At 41.5% G+C, this 21,872-nt stretch overlaps 5 protein-coding genes across 5 annotated transcripts; 3 read left to right on the top strand and 2 right to left on the bottom strand.

Annotated features, from left to right (window-relative positions):
• Window positions 1-276: 276 nt before the first annotated feature.
• Window positions 277-1,947, top strand: LRP88_04361 (uncharacterized protein; the record flags this gene model as incomplete). The annotated part of the gene is made up of 3 exons (XM_083240935.1): window positions 277-332; window positions 401-442; window positions 495-1,947. 3 exons carry the CDS (start codon window positions 277-279, stop codon window positions 1,945-1,947), a joined length of 1,551 nt encoding a protein of 516 aa, XP_083102083.1.
• Window positions 1,948-3,466: 1,519 nt separating this feature from the next.
• LRP88_04360 (uncharacterized protein) lies at window positions 3,467-5,978 on the top strand (the record flags this gene model as incomplete). Its single annotated transcript, XM_083240934.1, has 2 exons — window positions 3,467-5,592; window positions 5,960-5,978. 2 exons carry the CDS (start codon window positions 3,467-3,469, stop codon window positions 5,976-5,978), a joined length of 2,145 nt encoding a protein of 714 aa, XP_083102082.1.
• Window positions 5,979-7,040: 1,062 nt separating this feature from the next.
• On the bottom strand, window positions 7,041-7,866 carry LRP88_04359 (uncharacterized protein; the record flags this gene model as incomplete). Its single annotated transcript, XM_083240933.1, has 2 exons — window positions 7,041-7,412; window positions 7,480-7,866. 2 exons carry the CDS (start codon window positions 7,864-7,866, stop codon window positions 7,041-7,043), a joined length of 759 nt encoding a protein of 252 aa, XP_083102081.1.
• A 1,785-nt stretch (window positions 7,867-9,651) lies between these two features.
• Window positions 9,652-11,290, bottom strand: LRP88_04358 (uncharacterized protein; the record flags this gene model as incomplete). Its single annotated transcript, XM_083240932.1, has 11 exons — window positions 9,652-9,676; window positions 9,725-9,863; window positions 9,913-10,030; window positions 10,086-10,120; window positions 10,174-10,320; window positions 10,383-10,485; window positions 10,537-10,563; window positions 10,734-10,808; window positions 10,925-10,981; window positions 11,040-11,132; window positions 11,186-11,290. The coding sequence occupies 11 exons, from the start codon at window positions 11,288-11,290 to the stop codon at window positions 9,652-9,654; spliced, it is 924 nt and encodes a 307-aa protein (XP_083102080.1).
• Window positions 11,291-12,111: 821 nt separating this feature from the next.
• Window positions 12,112-14,058, top strand: LRP88_04357 (uncharacterized protein; the record flags this gene model as incomplete). The annotated part of the gene is made up of 8 exons (XM_083240931.1): window positions 12,112-12,193; window positions 12,249-12,308; window positions 12,364-12,557; window positions 12,615-12,774; window positions 13,004-13,333; window positions 13,382-13,601; window positions 13,657-13,788; window positions 13,845-14,058. The coding sequence occupies 8 exons, from the start codon at window positions 12,112-12,114 to the stop codon at window positions 14,056-14,058; spliced, it is 1,392 nt and encodes a 463-aa protein (XP_083102079.1).
• Window positions 14,059-21,872: the final 7,814 nt, after the last annotated feature.

Below are 21,872 nucleotides of genomic sequence, written 5' to 3'. Positions count from 1 at the left end.
CCTGAAATAGACCACTGATAAGTTACTCGCTTGCATCGCGACTAACCCCTCACCCCGCTTTATTCATACACCCATACCCACACCAGATCCGCTATCGCTATCTCGCTATCTCGCTATCAGCTTCCTGTGACCTCGGCGTTCGCCTTGCTTAAGTCTTCTACCCAAGCAACCCCGCCTGCTCCTCTGGTTTCGCCTTGACATCTTACTAGGATCTTAACACCTACTTGCCAACATTCGCGCTAAACCATTGTCAAAAAATAGACGTTCCATATCAACATGGAGGCATACCATCTTTGGATCGGCGGCCAGACGGTGGCTGGAAATGGGCAAGAGTGAGTGACCGAGACCACCCTTTCCATATCTACCTTTGCACATGCCTTAGTCTGACATACCTGGATAGGCTGACTATCAAGAGCCCAGCCACCGGAGAGCTGGTTGCGAAGTGAGTCTGGACTCTCGTTTCACGGCGGCATGGCTTTTTGCTGATCCTTCAGATGCCATACAGCGTCAGAGCAAGACATCGATCTCGCAGTCCGGGCGGCGCAGAGTACGTTTGAGTCTGGAGTCTGGTCAAAATGCCCACGCCAGACGCGAGCAGAGGTACTAGAAAAGGCCGCCACCTTGCTCACCGACAACCTGGAGGAACTCATCTTGCTCGAGGTTGCGCAGACCGGGCGAGCCATTCGAGAGATGCGAGCTCAAGTGCCCTCTCTCGTCCGCTGGTTTCGGTACTACGCAGCCTTGCTCCGCACCGAAGAAAGGGCTGTGCTTCCCACTTCTGGCAAACTTCACAACTGGGTTGACCGCGTGCCCCTCGGCGTCGTGGCGCAGATCACTTCCTTCAACCACCCTCTTCTGATTGCGGTCAAGAAGCTCGCCCCTGCGCTGGCAGCGGGAAACAGCATTCTCCTCAAGCCGAGCGAGCTGACACCGCTTACAAGCCTGAAGCTGGGGCCAATCTTGAAAGCGGCAGGCTTGCCCGACGGTGTGTTCAATGTCGTCCCTGGCTTTGGGGCCGTCACTGGAAGAGCGCTCACCACCCACCGTCTGATCAGAAAGATTGATGTGACTGGCGGCACCGCAGCAGGGCGCCTCATTGGGGCCGCGGCTGGGCAGAACTTGGCTCACCTGACTGCCGAGCTCGGGGGCAAGGCGCCAGTTGTGGTCCTCAAGGACGCCGATATCGACGCCGCTGTGAACGGTGTCGCCTTTGGAGCCTTCATCGCAAGTGGCCAGACATGCGTTGCAGCAACGCGCATACTCATCGACAAGAGCATCTCGTCAGCCTTTCTATCCAAGCTGATCAGAAAAGCAAAAATGATCTGCGACAACATCGGACTTCCCACCAATCCAGCCTCGTCCATGGGTCCTCTCATTTCTGAACGGCAACTGGACAACCTGCAAAGCCTCATCGACGATGCAGTAGCCGATGGTGATGCCAAAGTCCTCTTCGGAGGAGCGCGGTTGAGGGGCTCGTCCAAGCTCGACGGTGCTGACTTTGGCCGGGGGTTCTTCTTCCCGCCAACCATCCTATCTTCTACTCTTGACAACAATATCACGCATAGCAGGATCTGGCGCGAAGAAGCTTTCGGGCCCGCGATAGTGGTTGCCGAGTTCGAAACAGTGACTGATGCTATTGGGCTAGCCAATGATACCGAGTTCGGCTTGGGCGCTGCAGTTTGGACCAGGGACATCAGCCAGGCCTTCGAGGTTTCGCAGAGCGTTCAGGCCGGCATTGTTTGGGTAAATACACACCATCGCAATGATCCCAGCAGCCCTTGGGGAGGGGCCACCAACGCCAGCGGGGTAGGTAGTGAGAACGGGATGAGCGCGTACCACGCCTACACTACCATGAAGAGTACCATCATTAACTACGCATCCAGCGAGGAAGCACGGGAGCTGGAGGACTGGTTCGGAGGGGAAGATAGGCAGGTTCGATATGGATAATAGATTCACGCAAGTGTTAGTTTCAATTTTCACTGGATATTTCGAGCCATTGGTACTCCGCCCAGCTGAATGCACTTTTGGATGGGGGGTCTAGGCTACGTTGCCTACCTTACCTGGAGCGGCGCATTCAGCTTGTGCAAACACTGGTCAGGTGTGCAAGAAGGTAAGGCCAACTGCATTAATCCGAGCTGACCGCATGTTCATGCCACGCGCTGTACAGGGGCTCTGAGCGCCTGTTTGTCTGCGGTGACTTGAGGTTAAGAACACGTCATTCTTATCGCCCGGCTGGTGTGAAAGAGATAGGTCGCCGCATACTCATCGCTCGAACTTGATTTGCAAGTCTTTTCTATGAATGCAAAATTTCAATTCTTTGAGCAATCTTTACTAGAGCCCTTTGATAATCTGTCTCGACATATGGCCTCACAAGGCCTTTACCATCCTCTCGATGTCACGCGCCGGGAGATCAGGCTCCTGGAGATTGACGACGGGGAAGATATTACCTGTCGTTTGGTCACGGTAACTCTGCACGATTAGACAGCGAATAAAATAAACAGTCAATCATACTACGGATAAAACGAGCAGTCTCCACTCAGCACGCGCATCCCTGCCCTTGACTTGGCATAGGATAAGATAAGATAGGATAAGATAAAAGGAAAACTGTAATAAATATTCATCTGGACCGATATAACCTTTATCTTTTGAGAAGACGCCTCCTCATTTCCCTCATATATGATAATAATTATTACACCTTTATTCAAGTTAGGCCACTCGAGGGTACCTAATAGGGCATGCAAACTCATACCACCTACTATAACTACTGCCACTAAAAATTGAAGTGAGGCCTGCCGCTAAAAAAAGAATTAAATGAGGCCTGCTGCTAAGCCTTGCCAATTAAGTGACTCTGAATGGAACCTAGTGACTGCGCCCCACTGGTACTATACTCCCAGTTGTGTCTATTGTTTATTGTAGGCTGCCGCCTCTCCTTCCTGGCATCCAGTCGTGCTGGAATCTTGACGTGAGTCGACCAGCGACTGAACGAAGGCCGGGGCAGTGCAACGAGGGTGGCTCTGTTGTGCTACTTCGAAAACACAAACACTGCCACAAAACACTACACTAGGCACGATGGCTAATCCTTCCCAACTTCTTTTTAGAAACGAGGCTAAATTCGAATCTCGAGACGAACTCGGCTTGCAGTGATCTCTCCTGAGGCTTGTGGAGTCTATCAGGCTGCGTCTCCAGGGTAGGGCAGGATCTACTGGATGGTCTGACTTTTCCCCTCACAGCCTAGAAAACAACAAACCAAGACACCTGTTTAATGGTTGCTTCGCTGAAAATGGGCGTACTCCGCCACCGCCACAAACTCACCGATAAGATCACTCAAAGCCCCGATAGCTTTCATGAGACCTATTAACCGAAGAATGCGGGTTTTGCCATAAAACCAACGACGCGCACTCTTGCTTGATCGGTTCTTGCTCCTTAAATCACTGAACGCTTGGAAAGTGCTCTACGAATCGTCGAGATGGAGGCCGTCAGTCTTGGAATCGCCCTCGTGACAATCGTGGGTACTTTTAAAGACGTGATCGAGCTCATTGACCTCATCGCATCCGCCAAAAATACCGACCGGGACTATATGATCCTGGAGACCAAGATCGACATTGAAAAGACTCTGCTGCTCAATTGGGCGTCTGGAATCCGGCTACTGAGCCCCCACGACTACGACAAACGACTCAACGATGATGGGACCCGAAGCCTAATTTGTCGAGTCTTGGACACCATATCGCAACTAATGGGCGATGCAAATAGCCTGAAGAAGCAGTATGGAATGCGGGAGAGCACTCGAGAAGATAGGGAGTGGCTATCTCGGCCTCGCGGGGCCAGAATCAGCGCACAGAGCATGGTGCAGTTCGCCGATGACTTTGAGAACCTTACCATGAACGCCCCATTATATCAACAACCCCATCGCTCGTTCCGAAACCGCATCGTGTGGGTGTGCCAGGACAAGAAAAAGCTTGAGTCTCTTGTAGAGGAACTCTCACACCTCGTCGCAAGTCTTCGCAATCTTATCCCACCCTTGACGAACTCCGCCACCCCGTTGATAACCGTCGAGGATCTGTCCGATCGTTTCGACATACCAAACCTTCGCTTGCTCCGGGATGCCTCCAAGGGACGTGTAGCAGCCGTCGCCTCGCCGGCATCTGAGGCACTCGCGGAAAAGTACAAAGATCGGATCCTAATGCAGATCCGGTTCCGCACAATGAACGAGAGGCGAAATGCGGTCCACAGGGCGTATCCTAAGACTCTGTCTTGGGTTTTTGACCCCCCGGAAGATGGCTTCGAATGGTATGACCTAGCCCAGTGGCTTCGTTCCGACTCTGGAATCTACTGGATCTCCGGCAAAGCAGGCAGTGGAAAATCAACACTCATGAAATACTTGTTCGACGAGCCCAAGACCAAAGTTTTGCTGTCCCATTGGGCATCTGACTGCACTCTTGGGAGCTTTTTCTTCTGGTACGCGGGCAATCAGGAGCAAAAGTCTCTCCCGGGACTCAGGAGGGCAATTCTCCATCAGTTGCTTAGCCATCCTCTCCATCGATCGCTTATCCCCGAGTTACTGCTCGATATGTGGCATTACATCCACGTTCACGAAGACAACCTGCAGGATCCTTCTGAGGGAGATTTGCTTTACGCTTTTCAACAGTTTGAACAACGAAAGATGGATGGCCCGCTTGCAAAGGCCAAGTTCTGTTTCTTCATTGATGGCCTGGATGAGTTTTCAGGCGTCATACGCGAAAGCATCGCCTTCGTCGAGACCTTGGCACGAGATCCAAATATCAAAGTGGTTGTATCGAGCCGGCCCATCCCGTCATGCCACGCTGCGTTTCGCAACCTTCCAAGCCTGCTTTTGCAAGAACTGAACCGGGTCGACATCAAGGAATATGTTTCGAGTGAAGTCGCTGAAAATGACGGCATGCAACGATTGAAGGAACAAAATCCTGAGGAGGCAGCGGATATTCTTGAAGAACTCGTGCATAAATCTTGTGGTGTCTTCCTCTGGGTCGTTCTTGCCTGCCGGTCGATACTTGATGGACTCGATGCCTGGGATACGATTGGACAGCTTCGAGAACGAGTTGACGAGCTTCCTGATGAACTCAGAGAAATGTTTCAGCACATGCTTCGAAAGGTTCCTGGCAGATACGCTGTGGAACGTGGCAGATGGCTTGGGCTATGTCATGCTCTGAAGGAAGACGGTGGCTCCTCGACTAGTGGCGCGGTGCAAGTTCTGAGCCTTGCCCTTGTAGAGAGCGAAAAGATTGGCAAGTCATATCTCCAGGGCCAGTGCCTCGAGCTCCAGAAGAAGCGCCAAATGTGTCAAGAGATCGGCGAGAGGATTAGGAGTCGGTGTGGAGGGCTACTTGAGCTATCGCACGACATGGTCCATCCGTTATATGATGATGCGGATGCTCTATGCTTTTGCAACGGAAGAGAAATAGGAAGAAAGGACTGGAAGAGCCACGACTTCTGGATCGACTCCAAAGTTGAATTCATGCACCGCACGGTCTTTGAGTATCTCAACGACCAGGATGAGTCCGAGGTTGAACACCTCGGCCGGGAGAATCCATCAGCGGTTTACTCAGCTTTATCCATGTGCGAACTCTTTACGGCGGTGGGACTGCTTTATTCAAGGGATCCGAATATTCCTCAGGCGAACGCACATTTCATCAAGGCACTCCATTGGGGGGCGCAAGCCGAGATGGAAAATCCGTCCGACAAGTCCAACGTTTTCTGGAGACTGGTGCCTCTATTGGATCACTCGAGAGAGTTGTGCTCATGGTCACTCCACCGAGAATGCCTCTTTCAACAACTCCTCAGCCACCCACAACTTCAGGGGTCGTGTCCTACTTCCCATCAGGCCTATCAGCTCGCTGTTGAATTTAGAGCCATTAACTACGTGCGCGAGCATTCAGATATAGCATGGCAAATAAGCAGTTCCAGTTGCTGCGTTGCTCAACAGCCACCCTCTATGTACTTAGTTGAGGATGAGCTCTATATGCCCGAGAGATTGGTGAAACTGGTTGCGTCTACATTCACAGTCTGGCATTCGGCCGATGTCAACGCAGCGTGGTCATCGTGGCTCAACGCCATCGAGGGGCTTCCAATTGGTACAGTGAAAACCGAGGAGCATCTTGTTGTCGTTACTCGGCAGCTACTTTGCGCCAAACCCGCGGTCCCTGACTGGTTCAAAATAATGGACACAATTCAGAACAGGCCGTCTCAGAGCAATATTAAGGAGGTGGACGCAATTTGGAGATCGCTGGAGGCTGAATTAGACGCATCGCGGGCGTTTCCTTGTATTCCTGAAACAACGAATGGCACCAAGCAAAGCAAGAGACGTCCATCGCATGCAAAGGTCGGTCGAAAGAGAACTTTGAACACTGAAGCAGATGGCGGAAAGGACGAGCTAGATCCAAGAAAGCGACAGAGCAAGCTCCCCCACGGACAATGGCGGGGAAATATCTGACAGCCATCTTGAGCTGTATACCCAAGCCTTCGAGTGGGAAAAGCTTGTGACGATCGTGAGGTTCCTAAGGGATAAACCGGTCGTACTGGGTTTATGTTGGCGGAGGGAATGCTGGCGTTGTCTTAAATAAGGGGTGTAGTCACGTCTGGCGATGTGTTCAAGGTATTGAGTGTAACTAAGTTGTAATGATAGCTGAAGTAGCTGGTATACAAGAGAGTGTGCAACATGCCTGGACTTTTCACATCCTCTCGCCGTGGCTGGAGCTCAGTCAGTGACATCTCTAGACCTGGCGTTGCCGTGGTAGGCATAGCCACAGCAACATGCACAGGGCCAGAAACGCCAGAATGATGGGCTGAAGCACCGTGACACCCTTGGCCTGCGCAATAGCACCAACCAGAAATGGCACAATGGGGGCACCTGAAGCACCGACTGCTGCACAGATGCCAATTGCAACCGTTTTCATCGACGGAGGTAGAAGCCTCGAGATACAGACGATCACGCAAGGAAACAGAGGACCCAAGAAGAATCCTGGATGCACGTTAGCCTCACTTCCTTACCTAGATTCGTAACGCAACTAAGAAGACTTGAACTTGCCTAGAAAAGAGACGCAGATGGCCGAAGACACAAAGTTTCGGATGAGCCAGAACATCAACTCCAGAGCCATCGCAGCGGCCAGATACCAGATAACAGCAACCCTCTCAGAGTTGAAGAAACGGCCAGTGACAAAGCCAAGACATATTCGACCCAACGTGATGCCCGCCCAGAGGCCACTGGTGACAATACCACTCTTGAACGCAGAGCCATGCCTGACTTTCATCATGAATGTCACAAGCCAGCCGCCCAATGCAACTTCAGAGCCGACATAAGCCAGCAGATAGAAGCTACAGAGAATGACAACCTTGTTCTTGAAGCAGTGGAGCGTCAAATTTTGCGATGTCGCCCTTGCCTGGATTTTATGTCTGGTTTGAGCCTCTATCGGATCCGCCTGGGGCCGGTATATCGGATAAAACAACAGCATTCTCAGTTGCTTGTTCCTGGAGGCCGTGCTTGACCAAGTAGGCTTTGGCGTTGTGCTTTCTGAAGGCGTAGGTTGACAATGCTAGATCAACGGAAACAAGGCCCACCAGTATATAATAAAGCATATACCACTTCCAGCCATATGACAGGAGAAAGCTCGAGATCAACGGAAGAATGGTGGCTCCCAGGCCGTAGAAGCCGTGTAACAGTTCGAGAAGCTCATTGGAATTCTTGAAGCCGCTAATGAATCCATTCCAGGATGCATTCTTAAGTCCAGCTCCGAGCCCAATGAATGCGAAGGCAACAACGAGAGCGTAGAATGGAGGATGGAAACATGCTATCGTGTAGGCAATGATTTGTGAAGCGCTGGCCAATGGTGCCATGCCCCGACGGCCAATTGTTGAGTGAAGAGCATGGTTAGACAAGGTGCTTATAATGAACCCAATGACCGGAGACAGGAACAACAGGGAGACCGCTAGGTAAGACACATTGTAGTACTTCTCGAGCTAATGACCGGGCGAATGTTAGCACTCTGGGTTGTGGTCGAGGTCTGTAATGAGAATGCCTACATGTGGTAAAAGAATCTACAGGTAAATCAGCACGCGATCGCCAAACTGACAACAGGGTCTTGTAACCTACCCCATAGGAGCTATCGTTCATGCCGAGCAGTAGAAAGGACCAAAAAGTGGCGATGATGTTGAGAATGTTTGACTTCGGTGCATTCCAAATTTCCAGTTGTCCGGCTCCCTCCAAAGCTACCGGAGCCTGAGTCAACTGTTGAGGTGTTGAATGGAGCGCTACCGCGGGAGCAGGCCCCTGGAAACTCAGTGATTGACCCTCAACACCCTCTTCCTCGACTCTCGCCCGTAGTTCGGTTGACTGTCTGTTGCAATGCATTCTTTTTGGTGACCTCAATGGAGAAAGGGGCGACGGTCTTCAATGTGTCATTTTGCGAGAGAAGAAGTCTTTGTAGGCAGGGCCTGTAGGATAAACGAGGAGAAATGATGGATTTGTCATGGCGATCATATTCTGTGTACACATAGGTGGGGGAATGTGATAAGCTTTTCATGCAGCTGCGGACACAAATGTGTCTTCGTGACTCACATTTTGGCGCAGGCCTGTGGCTCTTTGCTGCTTCCGTAACTAATTATGGAAGGCTATCAAGATTGGGCCAGTAAGAATCGACAGGCCGTACATGACAGTCTCAGTGTCGCGTTCAACCGACCGTATATGTTTACACCCATCAGACCCGGATGACTGAAGCCCGAGCTTCTGACGGAAAACGTCACCTTACCAGGTATACGTATCATCTGGGAGACTCCAGGAGTAGGTTTAGGAGGCCTGGTGGCACGGCCCAGCTATTCACATGTCGGGAATGTGGAGATGGGCCCAGAAGGACTAGGACTGATGGAGGGGGTGATTAAGCAGAGCCCGGTACCTATCCCCTGTTCACTTGCGGTAAACCGCTGACCGATCTGGAGCTGCTCTCCCCTGAAGAACTAGGGCAAGCTTCGCTCTCTGGGCTAAGCTGCTTGCGAGGAGTAATAGATCGTCAATTCTCCCAGTTTTGATTCAGCCTTGCACTTGTGGAGCCGTCTCTTGTTGGAAGAAAGGAAAGCAAAAAGAAACACGGGACACAACAGCACCATTACCGCGTTTAGGGATCTCCGTCAACTTAGATATGTGAACGCCTTTTGGTCGTCGTATTTTGGAGATGGTATACAGCGATGTCTAATAGTACAGTTGCTTACTTAGCGCAGAGATTCAATAGTACTTCAGTCACCAACCCTCCATCACCGTCGTGGCCCATCTTTACATTACTATGCCTTCCTACAATATGCTGCCTCCAAGGTTATGGCTATAGAATGGTCGACAGCAGTAAGGAAAACTCTGTATAGACTTTCATGAAAAGGACACTGTGGCAAGAGTTCTATTATGTCTAACTTCTGAGAAGCGGCCATAGGAAGAGGAGCATGGGTGAGAGATGACTATCCCCGGCATAACACTGATAGTCGCAGCTTCAATGTCAATGTCTTTCTCGATCGTCCCGTTAAATCGGTACATCAATTACTAAATCTAAGACCTGCAGCCCTCCTCTTACACTTTAAGGTCCTGCTACATGTGTGACAGCCTTTCTAACTGACGTCATATTCTTGCTTGAGTTCCTCTTAGGAAAATCCCACTGTTGATCGTCTAGATTGGATATCAGCATCTGAACTGTACACGGGCGATTTGGCTCACGGTTGGTATGGCTCCTCCAGAAATCTCATCTCCTCATCGCTCAACTCGACGTCCAAGGCCGCCATGGTATCCTCAAAGCGTTCTATCTTGGAAATTCCGACGATGGGGGCGGCGACACTGTCCTTGTGAAGGACCCAGGCTTTGATTATGAGCACAGTTTCGAGTACTAGTGGTCGGTCATAACTTACCTTGAGCAACTTGAGCCATGGAGAGGCCTCGTTTCTCGGCGAGTTGTTCCACCCTTCTGTTGATCTCTTTTTCCCACTCTACTCCCAGAATGGCTTCATCATGGTAGGCATCCGAGGTCTGAAGGTGGTCAGTTTGAATCCAAAACTGCGTGAGTTTAACACACCGATCGAACAGTCTCGTATGCCTTGGAGAGCGGGCGAGTGAGGTCTTCATGAGGTAAGCAGCGGGCTTCGAATGGTTCAGAGAGTTAAACTACTCACGGCCCTTGGCCATTGGGCTCCACGGAGTAGAGCCTATCCCCAGGTGCTTCAGAAGAGGCATCATCTCTCTTTCTTCTTCCCGGTACAACAAATTGTAGAAGTTTTGGCAGTTGATGAATGGCGTCAGATTGTTCGCAATTGCATAATCTGAATGGTCAGCATAACGGCTTCTCGAAAGTTTACTGACAAGAGATTGGGAATTCACTCACTCTGCATTGCGTGAAACTGCCAGGCCCAACAGCTGCTCATCCCAATGTACCGGACATAGCCTGCTTGGACGACATCATGGAGAGCCCGCATTGTTTCTTCGATCTAGTGGGGCACGTGAGTATTTCCATTAGCAAGAGCTGTAGACAAACATACCGGTGTCTCATAGTCGAAACGATGAAGCTAGGTTGATAATATTAGCCGCCCGCTCATGTAGTAGTACAGACGCTGTCCTTGCCTGAAGCACGTCGATGTAATCTGTTTGAAGTCGTTTCAGTGCTAACTTGACGTTGTCAAAGATATGCTGCATCCGGTCAGTGGCTTGCTCCAGATGTTACAATACCATGACTTACCTTGCGGTTGTTACCAGCCGTCAGTGTGAGTCCTGCCGGACCCTGCGTCTCTGAGTTCCCGACGGGGAAGTGAGACTGGTCATTTGTTAGACGGGGTGCAACTGAATGTTGAGGGCTGCTACCTTTGTCATCACGACTACAGCCTCTCTGGGTACTGTCTTTAGAAACTTCCCCAGTATCTCCTCACTGACTCCATTACAATAGAAGTTTGACGTGTCAAAAGTGTTGAAGCCAAGCTCCCAAGCGCGCTGACTTCTGTTAGTATGAAACTCCCCAATGGTAGTCCGAAAGCCTGGATTTACACACCTGTAGATGCTTGAGAGCTTCCTCTTCCTCTACGCGCCATACCACATCGCTTTTGATACCGTAGGTTGCGGTCCCCATAATTAACCGAGAAACCTATTTGGTTCGTTAGTGGCGTTGTTTATGGCTTTCCGTTATGCCCTGCTGACCTTCAGGCCACTATTTCCCAGGCGAACATATCGCATCTTGGGAGCTGGCTTTGAGTGCCCATACTCGATGGGCACGGTACGGCCTTTAATCTGGTTCTTGATCATTTTGAGATGATGTTGAATTCTTGATAGCTATCGGGAAAGAGAAAATGATCTAACAATACTGTAGTGTTTCGACACTTCGAGCAGAAGCGCGTCTTGATTAAAGGTCGTATTCTTCGCCTTTAAGGGTAGGAAAACTGTCCATCCTCTCCAAAGACAGGGGCCTACAGCCAAGTTATTGCGGTTTACCGCTTTACCTACTGCCCTTGTCGGAGAGATTTGAAGCCAGGAGAGGGCGGAGCGGCAATTCCGCAACAGTCGGTGACCTGATGTGAAACAACAGCGCTAGTCAGCGGTATCCCACTTCTAAGCTCGGGTCCCAAACCATAGCCGGGCCTTACTCCGGCGTCTCAAGCCCTGCATTTCTCAAGTTGGGCCTAGTCGACAAGCGGGGCGAGCGGAAGTAAACTCGGAGACACGGTTCGGTAGCCGCTGTCGCCTTTCTTCAGACATGTCATTGTGGATAGCCCCGGACTACCCCAGGTTGACCGTCTAGCGTACCCCAGATTTCCCCGGGCTGCAGTAACACCACCTTTTGAGCCAAGTTCAATGCGCTAGGAAGGTCCAGTGATGCCTCTCGCGATGCCTCGGATGATTCCATCCCATGCGAGTCATGTCGTCGTTGGCTGTGGTTCGCTACGACAATTTGCGGCCGTACTGGCTTGCCTGATAGTCAACACTGGCTCTGGGCAGGTCATTTTGGATGGTTTCCCATGTAACCTCTTCTTGTCTATAAAGGCCCGTCGCAGGCTCTCACTTCATACTCTATAACACCTGTCGAGTACTATCCTAGTGATTTGTTGAACTCCAATACCTCTATCACCATGGCACCCCAAACTGATGATATTGTCGTGAACTTCAGAGAAGTCCCAAATAATACCAAGAGCAAATGGTGGCTTGATCCGTGTATGTTGAGCTATTGATGACAACCCGTTGATTCTTGGACCTAACTTCGAACCAGGTTTGCGATGGAACATGTTTCACTGCGTTGGCCTCTGCGGCACCCTATTCTTTAATGGCTGTAAGACCAAAACTTCTCTACAAGTCCTCATTTTGCTCATTCACTCTACGAACAGACGACGGCAGCCTCTTCAACGGGCTGCAAAGCATCGATCAATGGCAGGCCTACTTTAACCACCCTGATCCTGTCACCTTGGGCTTGATGAACTCTGCTGGTTTTCTGCCAGGATTCATCGCGAGCTTCTTCGGTGACAGGGTTGCGCACTTCTTTGGAAGACGCTGGAGCGTGTGGCTTGGTTCGGCTATCGTGGTACGTGCCTACAGAAACTAGTCTGGAATGTGTGACAACTCACACGACCCTATACAGATCGCCGGTGCCATTGTGATGTCGCTTTCGACCAACACAGGCATTTTCTGCGCTGGGAGAGCCGTCATGGGCTTTGGCACATCTACCGCCCTTGCGGTGGCACCTACTCTGCTACAAGAAATTGCACACCCTCGCTTCAGAGCGCAGATCTCCTGTTTCTGTAGGTCATGCTCTTGGAATCACTTGAACGCGGCTAACAAGACAGACATGTCCATCTACTACTTCGCCGCCATAATCTCTGCTGGCACGTGTATGGGCTGCATGTCCATTGGGTCCAGGTTGTCGGGCCTGCTCTGACGCTCATGGCGACAGCCACGATGCCAGAGTCCCCGCGGGTGAATGTGGCACTCCCCCCTGCACGATTGATGCTGACCTAGTCTAGTGGTTAGCCAAGAACGACAAGGCCGACGAGGCTAAACGGATCTTGACGAAATATCACGCCAATGGCAAGGATGATGACCCGCTAGTCGAGTACGAGTTTCGGGAAATCTGTGAGGCCTTGAAGGACGAAAGCGCCAACAACCAGACCAAATACAGCGACTTGATCAAGGGTCGGGGCAATATCCACCGCATGGCCATTTGCCTGATCGTGGCTGTTGGCACCAACTGGGTTGGCAATGGCATTGTTTCCTACTACCTGAGCCCAATCATGAATTCACTCGGCATCACGTCCACGATGACACAGCTCCAAACTCTCCTGGGGCTGCAAGTCTGGAATCGTAAGTGGACTAGACCCTAGTTCTAAGTTGGCACTGACATTTCGATAGTCATAATTTCCACCCTGGCAGCGGTCTACGTTGACCATGTCGGCAGACGGCCACTGTGGCTGAGCTCTACCGGTGGCATGTTGGTTACATTCTCCGTCGTCATGGGCCTCTCGGCTGAGTACGCCAAGACCTCTCGCAAATCTATCGGTGCAGCTGCCATTCCGTTTCTCTTTCTCTTTTATGGCTCCTATGACCTTGCATGGACACCTCTAGCCTGCTCGTAAGTGGCATTTTGGAGAGCGTTGGTTAGCCAGATTTAAGCTAACAACGCGCAGGTACCCCGTCGAGATTTTCCCCTTCTCTTTACGCACCAAGGGTCAAGCCATCTTCATCGCGGTTCAGACCATGGCAGTTTCTCTCAATACATGGGTCAACCCGATTGCTCTCGATGCGCTTCAATGGAAATAGTAAGCCCTCATCCGAACCGCAGGGCTTCATCATGTCACCTAACATCACTCTGTAGCTACGGCATGTACATTGCGATCCTCGGTGTCCTCCTGGTCGTCATCTGGTTCCTCTTTCCAGAGACAAAGGGACTTACTATAGAAGAGATCGCCATGGTCTTTGACAAAGATCAAGCCAGCGGGATCATCAGGGCAGCAGAGGAGAGTAATAAGACCAACATGGAGAGTATCCATGAGGAGTATCGCCATGACAGTGATGTCAAGAGCTGCTAATCAAGTTGACCTCGAGCGATATTTCAGGGACAATGACAGAGAGTCAGAGCACTTTCCTTTGGCGCTATGGCCAGTAGTAGTACAACCAGAATCCGATGTGGATATACTTAGCAACTGTTACAAAGCACTCATTAGAAATCGTCGTCGCTTGATCGAGCAATTCCATCGTTTTTGCCAAGTCCGCAACCACTAATATTTAGTAGGTTAGAGCATCAGTGATACTCCATGTCAAATTTTCATCGATTGTGCATTCTCAACTGCTCTGCTCCCAAGGCTTCCACGTAGTATTTCTGTGCCCAGCCTTGAACGGTGTCTCTCAACACCTTTCAAGACACTTCAACTGGATGTCACACGAGTTAGACAACAGGGACTATAAAAGCGAGAAATACAGAGAAAATGTCCTTTCCTCCAACTTCGGCCAGTGAACTGCGTTTCTTGTGTGATTGGAATTCCGTTGAGCGGAATGCAAAAGTCTGGAGCTGGAGGAAGTTTCATATCACTCTAATCACATTCCGATCACTTTTGTTGCCATTTCTTCACAGCTTGGGCATGTACTAACCACGGTGCTGAATAAAACCAATTCCATCCATGTTTTGTTCCGAAGGGTTCTAAACATTGAGTTTCGCCATCTCCGCCTCGATTGCCTCCCTAGCCTTGGCATCGCCCCCGTTGAACGCACCCAGAACGTCCTTCATCTTCTTCACCACAGCAGCATCCGACTCCATAGCCTCACTCAACAACTTTCCATTGTCGGCCAAATAGTCGGTGTGAATATCTGCTAGCTTACCATCCCAATCTGAGCCGGCCAAGCAGCGCTGCTGTCAGATCAATCAAATCAGATAAGGGCCCAAATCTCATCTGAACTGATAATTCACCCTCTATATCTGATCTGATTGATTAACTGATAGATATCTAATATATCATAGGTCAAATGAAGCTATCCCCAGCTTCGGCATCCTGCCCTAGGTTCTAACTAGCTTATTACTCAAGCATAAGCCCCCAAGAGTAATACGCCCTCCTCTGATCTAGTTCTTTAGTAATTAGACCGACTTAATGCTCGATCTAAGTAGGGAATGCCTCTATGAGCTAACTATAAGCTTCGTAAGACTAAATGCTCTCTTATAGTTAGTTGCTATAGCTAGAATAGCAAGGATATCTAATATAAATCTACTTAGACGTAGAAAAGTATTCTTATAATTAGTCTACCACTAAATAGGGTTATTTACTTACTTCGGCTTAAGCCTATAATATTATTTAAGCTTACTACTAGTTATTAAAAGCTTAGGCTATTGGCTTTTTACTCACTACTTAAACTTACTTTGCTTAGGTCGGGGCGTTAATAAGGGTATAGCTATAATGCTCTCCTTAGACGCGTCATCGTTATTTAAGTATTAATGCTTAAAGTAGCCTTTAATGCCATCCTTTATATCCCAAAGCTATTATAATTACTCTAGAGAGGTCTAATTAGCCTTAAGCTATTAGAGACTAAGGTCTAGGTTTAAAACAATAGAGGCTATAAATAGAGGTAACTACCCGAGGAGGATATAATACTTATTAAGCTTAATCTAAGTATTATTAATACTTGCCTTAATGCTTATATACTCTTAACCCTCTATACTAGTAATAGTACTTATTTTGACGATTATGTGTTTCCTAAGGGATAAACTGGTTATACTGGGTTTATATTAGTAGAGAGTACTAGGCATAGTCTAAGCAATAAGGTATAAGTTACGTCTAGTAATATACTTAAGGTATTAAGTATAACTAAGTTATATTAATAGCTAGGGTAGCTAATATATAAAAAAGTGCTAATAAGCGTATATTATATACTTTAAGTTATTCCTAGGACTAATATTACTAAGGTTTAGTCTAGGGTAAGACTAATATTTTTAATACTTAGTCCTAGGACTAATAAGAGTGAAGTTTAGTCCCTTTAGTCTTATTACTTAGTTAAGTTATTTTACTAGGCTTCCCCGCCTAGCGCATATTATAGCTATAATATAAAGTCTCCTCTTTATTAATCTTATTTTTAAGACTACTTCTTATAGCTAAGTATTAGAGGTAAGTAACTTAAACTTATAAAAATTCCCTTTTTATTAATATAATATTAAGCTAAGTTTTTAAATATATTTTTTCTTAAAAACTTTTTAAAATATAAAAACTTTTTATATATATTAATACTTTTAGATTTAAAATTATATCTTATACTTAGTGCTTTTATTAAGGCCTTTTTATAAAATAATATTTAATTATTTTAATTATTATTTTTATTATAATATATATAATAAGTAAGTAAAATAAATAAATAAATAAAATACTTTTTTTAATTTTTAAAATAAAAATTATTATAAAAATATAATAAATTATTTAATTAATTAAAACTTATTATTATATTCTTCCTTAGATATTTTAATTATTACTTAATAGGTCCTTATATTATAGCTAGGCTTATTATAGATATTATAATATTAAACCCTTAGTCGCGCTAACCTCTTTTAATTACTACTCTATAATAATTTAGCTATTATTTATATATTAATATTTATTTAATTAATTACTTACCTTTCTTTTTTTATTATTATAACCCCTCTTTTTTATAGCTAGGTTTTTTTTACTCTTTAGCGCTAACTAAGTATCTTATTTACCTCTTAAAAGTTTTTATTTTTAATAACTAATAAGGTAACCTAATATATAATTATTTTTATTTCTTTCTTAAGAGACCTTAAGGCTTTAAGGATTAACTCTAGGGAATTACTTTAATACCTTTTGATTTATTTTTTAAGATATTTAAACTAAGATCTAGCCTTAAGTATAGTCTTTAAGGTCCTTAAGACCTAATAAGTAAAGGGTTTAGCCCCCTCCTTAACTAGTATTAGAGTTTATAGCTATATATTAAGCTTTAAGAGTATATTTTTTAAATTAAAAAAAATAAGCTTAGTTCCTTTAAAACCTTTTTTAATATTTCTTTTTATTATAATAGCTTAATATATAATATAAAAAGCTAAAAAGAATTTAATTTTTAAAATATAAATTATAAAATATTTAATTAAATACTTTATTTCTTAATTATAATTCTTTTAAATAGCTTAAAATACTTAATATTAAGAGGCTAAAGTAAATAAAATAAATAAAATAATATATAAAATATAATAATATTATTTTCCTTATAATATATCTTAAAGTTAGCTAAGTAATAGCTTTTATATTTATTAAGAATTAAAAAATAATAAAAACTAATATATATAATAAGTAAGTATATTAAATAAATAAGTATATTAAAAATCTCTACTTTAAAAATAAAAATTACTATAAAAATACTATAAACTATTTAATTAATTAAAATTACTTATTATATTTTTCCCTTAATATCTTAATTACTACCTAATAGGTCCTTATATTATAGCTAGGCTTATTATAAATATTATAACGCTAAATACTTAGTCACGCTAACCTCCCTTAACTACCACTTCTCGACGATTTAGCCACTACCTACGCATTAATATCTATCTAATTAATTACTTATCTTCCTTCCTCTACTATTATTACCCCTCTTTTCTATAATTAGGTTCTTTTTGCCCTCCAGCGCTAGCTTAATATCTCATTTGCCTCTCAAAGGTCTTTATTCTTAGCGGTTAATAAGGCTACCTAATATATAATTGCCTTTATCCCCTTTATAAGAGACTATAGAGCTTCTAAAATTAACTCTAGGGAGCTACTTTAATGCCTTCTAATTTGTCTTTCGAGGTATTTAAACTAAGATCTAGCCTTAAGCACGGTCTTTAGGGTCCTTAAGGCCTAAGGGGTTAATAGTTTAATTGCCTCCTTAACCGGCGTTAGTATATATAGCTATATATTAAGCTTTAAGATTATATTTTCTATATTAAGAGAAATAAGCCTAGCTCCTCTAAAAGCCCTCTTAATATTTTATTTTATTATAATAGCTTAAAATATAATATAAAAGGCTAAAAAGAACTTAGTCTTTAAAATATAAGTTATAAAGCATTTAATTAAATGCTTTATTTCTTAATTATAAGTACTCTTAAGCACGCTAAAGCACTAAATATTAAGGGGCTAAAATAAATAAAAAGAATAAAATAATATATAAAGCCTAATAATTTTATTCTCTTTATAATATCTCTTAAATTTAATAAAGTAATAACTTTTATAGCTATTAAGGATTAAGAGATAATAAATATTAATTAATTAATTAGTTATATACTAGTTAAAGTACTTAAGCCACTTAAGACTAGTCTCGTTATTAATCTAGCTATTTTAAGTTATCATAATAGCCTAATTACCTAGGAGGTTACTTTCTTAGTACTAGTTAGTGAGATAATATTAGCCCGCACTAATAATAAACAGCGGGATTAGCTAGCCTTTTATATTAATCGCTTAAATAATTATAATCTATTCTTAGTTTCTAGGCTATATTACTTTTAGCTTTTTATGCCTTTCTATGCCTATAATAACTATTTTACTTAGAATTATACCTATAAGAAAGTTAATTTTATTAATATTATAAATATTATTTAATTAGATATTATACTTTATAATTATATTTGCTATAAGCTAAAACTAATTATAGATAATAATTAGATCTTTATACTTAGCTCTTTAGTAATTATATTTATAAAAAAAATATATCTTAAGGTCTAAGTATTACTTAATAAAGTTTAAAGCCTAGCGCATACTAATTAGTAATATATCGCAGTTAATAAGTAATTAATTAGCTATTTCTTTTATATTATATAGCTAGGGGGGAAATCCTTATAAATCTAAGTTAAGAATAAACTAAATAATAATTTATTCCTCTAAATCTAATAGTTTATATAATTTTGGGATAATATTACGTTAAGATTATATGCTATTATACTAATAATATAAGGCATAGTAATTAACCTAGTAGAGCCTTATAGTTTATTATAATTTTAAATCTAGGTTATTTTAAAGGGCCTAAAATATAAGAAGTAATTTAGCTTCTTTATTTAATTAAGATATCTCTAGTTATAAGGAATTAATTAATTAAATAGTAATAATATTAGATAAGGGATTTTTAGTATACTTGCTTATTTAGTACACTTACTTATTATATATATTAATTAATTAGTTAGTTATATATTAATTAAAGTGCTTTAGCTACTTAAGACTTATCTTATTATTAATTTAGCTATTTTAAGATATTATAATAACTTAATCGCCTAGGAGGTTACTTTCTTAATATTAATTAATAAGGTAATATTAGCTTATAACTATAATAAATAACTAAATAGCCTAGCCTTTTATATTAATTACCTAAATAACTATAACTTATTCTTAGTCCTTAGGCTATATTAATTTTAGTCTTTTATGCCTTTTTATGCCTATAATAACTATTTTGCTTTAAATTAGGCCTATTATAAAGCTAGTCTTATTAAAGTTATAAATATTACCTAAGGTAATATTATATTTTATAATTATATTCTCTATAAGCTTAAATTAATTATAAATAATAGCTAGATTTTTATATTTAGCTCTTTAATAGTTATATTTATAAAAAAAATATATCTTAAGTTCTTAATATTACTTAATAAAGTTAGAAGCTTAGCGCTTATTAATAAGTAATATATTATAATTAGTAAGTAATTAATTAGTTATTTCTTTAATATTATATAGTTATAAGGGAAATCCTTATAAATCTAGGTTAAGAATAAACTAAATAATAATTTATTTCTTTAAATTAAATAATTTTTATAATTTTAATATAATATTATATAGAGAAAGAATGCCTTATTACTAGCGCTATAGTATTATAAGACTAATTTTATAAATCTTTGTGGTATATTAAAGAAATAATTTTAAGTTATTTTAAAGGGCTTAAAAAGTAAGAAGAATATTAGTTTTTTTATTTAATTATAATATACTAGGTGGTTAGGAATTGATTAATTAAATAAAGATAATATAAGTTAAGGGATTTTTATTTTATTTATTTATTTATTTTACTTACTTATTATATATATTATAAATATAAAGGTTATATATAATAAGGTAAGTATAGCTTTTTTTTATAAGTTCTTTTTTTATATAATATATTTTTATTTATATTTCTAACATATATGTATAGCGAGCCAGACAGCAAGCGAACCGGACACTTTTACTTTATAATATAAATCTCACCTAATTATAAAAATAATTAAAAAAATGCTTAAAAATCCCATTTTAGGCTTTATAAGCTAGCAAGCTTAAATAAAATTTAAAAAAAATCTAAAACTTATTAGTAATTTTTTTAAGATTTTTGAAAAAATTAATAAGTAAGTTATTTAAGAATTTCTTATTCGCACTGTTTATATTAGTTTTTTATTTTTTTTAAATTAAAGGAATTTTTTAAAAATATAAAAAAATTATAAACTTATAACTCTTTTAATTAGATTTAAGAAAATACTCTTTTTAAGCTCTTAGCTATTTTATAACAGTTTTTAGAAATTTAAGGTTAGCTATTTTTAAGTGCACAGTATTGCTGTCCGGTTCGCTTGCTGTCCGGCTCGCTATACATATACGTTATCTAATATTATAATTATAAAAAATATTTATAAATATAAGAGGCTTAAAAATAAGGAGGCTAAAGTAAAGGCTACTTTTAAAGCGGCTATAGCTAAGTTAGTTTATATTTATTAATAAAAATACCTCTTAAAGGCGCGAGGTAATAAGGCTTTTAAGTATAATTTATATACTTTAAATAAATTAGGCGAGCTTTATAAAGAGTTATTTGCTATAGTAGAGGCTTATTCCCTTAGGGTAATTAATTTAATTAATTAAGATATTATTAGTCTTAATAAGTCTATATTTAGTATTACTAGTAGAAGTTTTTTAAAAGGTATTATATACTTATAAGGTATTTTAATAGTTCTTATATATTTTCTAAGTCTAAGTAATCCTTTTATTTAATAAAGTATATTATTTTATTATTAATTTTATTTATATTAAGGATAGCTTTTATAATATATTTTTTAATTTATTAATTTTTATATCTAGTTTTTTATTTATTTTTACCTAAATAATACTTTATATTAACTTAAGTAATAAAATATAAAAGATTAAATAAAGCTTAACCTTAAGTAATAAGTCTAGTTTATAATTATATTTTAAAATTCTTTATTTAATTTTATTTAATTTTATATATTTATAATTAAGTTTTTTATTTTATTATTTTATTTTAATATTTTTTATTACTAGGTATATTATATCTCTCTTTAAGAAGATTAATCCCTTAATTCTTTTCTTATTAATATATATTATTATTTTATTTTTAATAAATTTAAGTTTTATTTTTATTTCTTTATATAGGTTTTATAATTAATTACTAGTAAGGATTACCTTGGGGTTAATAATAGTATCTTAGGATTATTAATAAATATCTAATATAAATCCGAAGTTAGTATATATTAGTATAACCTTAGTGCTTTTATTAGTTATTATATTATAGGCTAGCTAGGCGGCTAGTAGCTTTTTAACCTAGTTAGTTTATTTATAATTAATATAATAGCAAAGGTATTATTTTAGTATTTAGTTTATATATTTTATTTATTTATTAGTCTCCTTATAATATATAATAAAGAGTTTATAGTTAATTCCTAAGTATTCCATAAGGCTCTATTAGAATTTAGATATAAATAGCGGCCCTTAATTAATAATAATCTTAAGTAGTAGTTTATATATTTTAGTAATATAAAAATAAAAGAGGTAAGTAAATTCTTTAGCTATTATTAATTCTCTATAAGGTATAAAATAAGAAAATTTTATAAGTCTATCTATAATAATAAAAATACTATTATAAAAGT

The sequence above is a fragment of the Fusarium phalaenopsidis genome (assembly GCF_050370095.1).
Source record: "Fusarium phalaenopsidis strain FUZ10S chromosome Unknown contig_32292, whole genome shotgun sequence".
Lineage (NCBI taxonomy): Eukaryota > Fungi > Ascomycota > Sordariomycetes > Hypocreales > Nectriaceae > Fusarium > Fusarium phalaenopsidis.
This window is presented reverse-complemented; position numbering and strand designations above follow the sequence as displayed.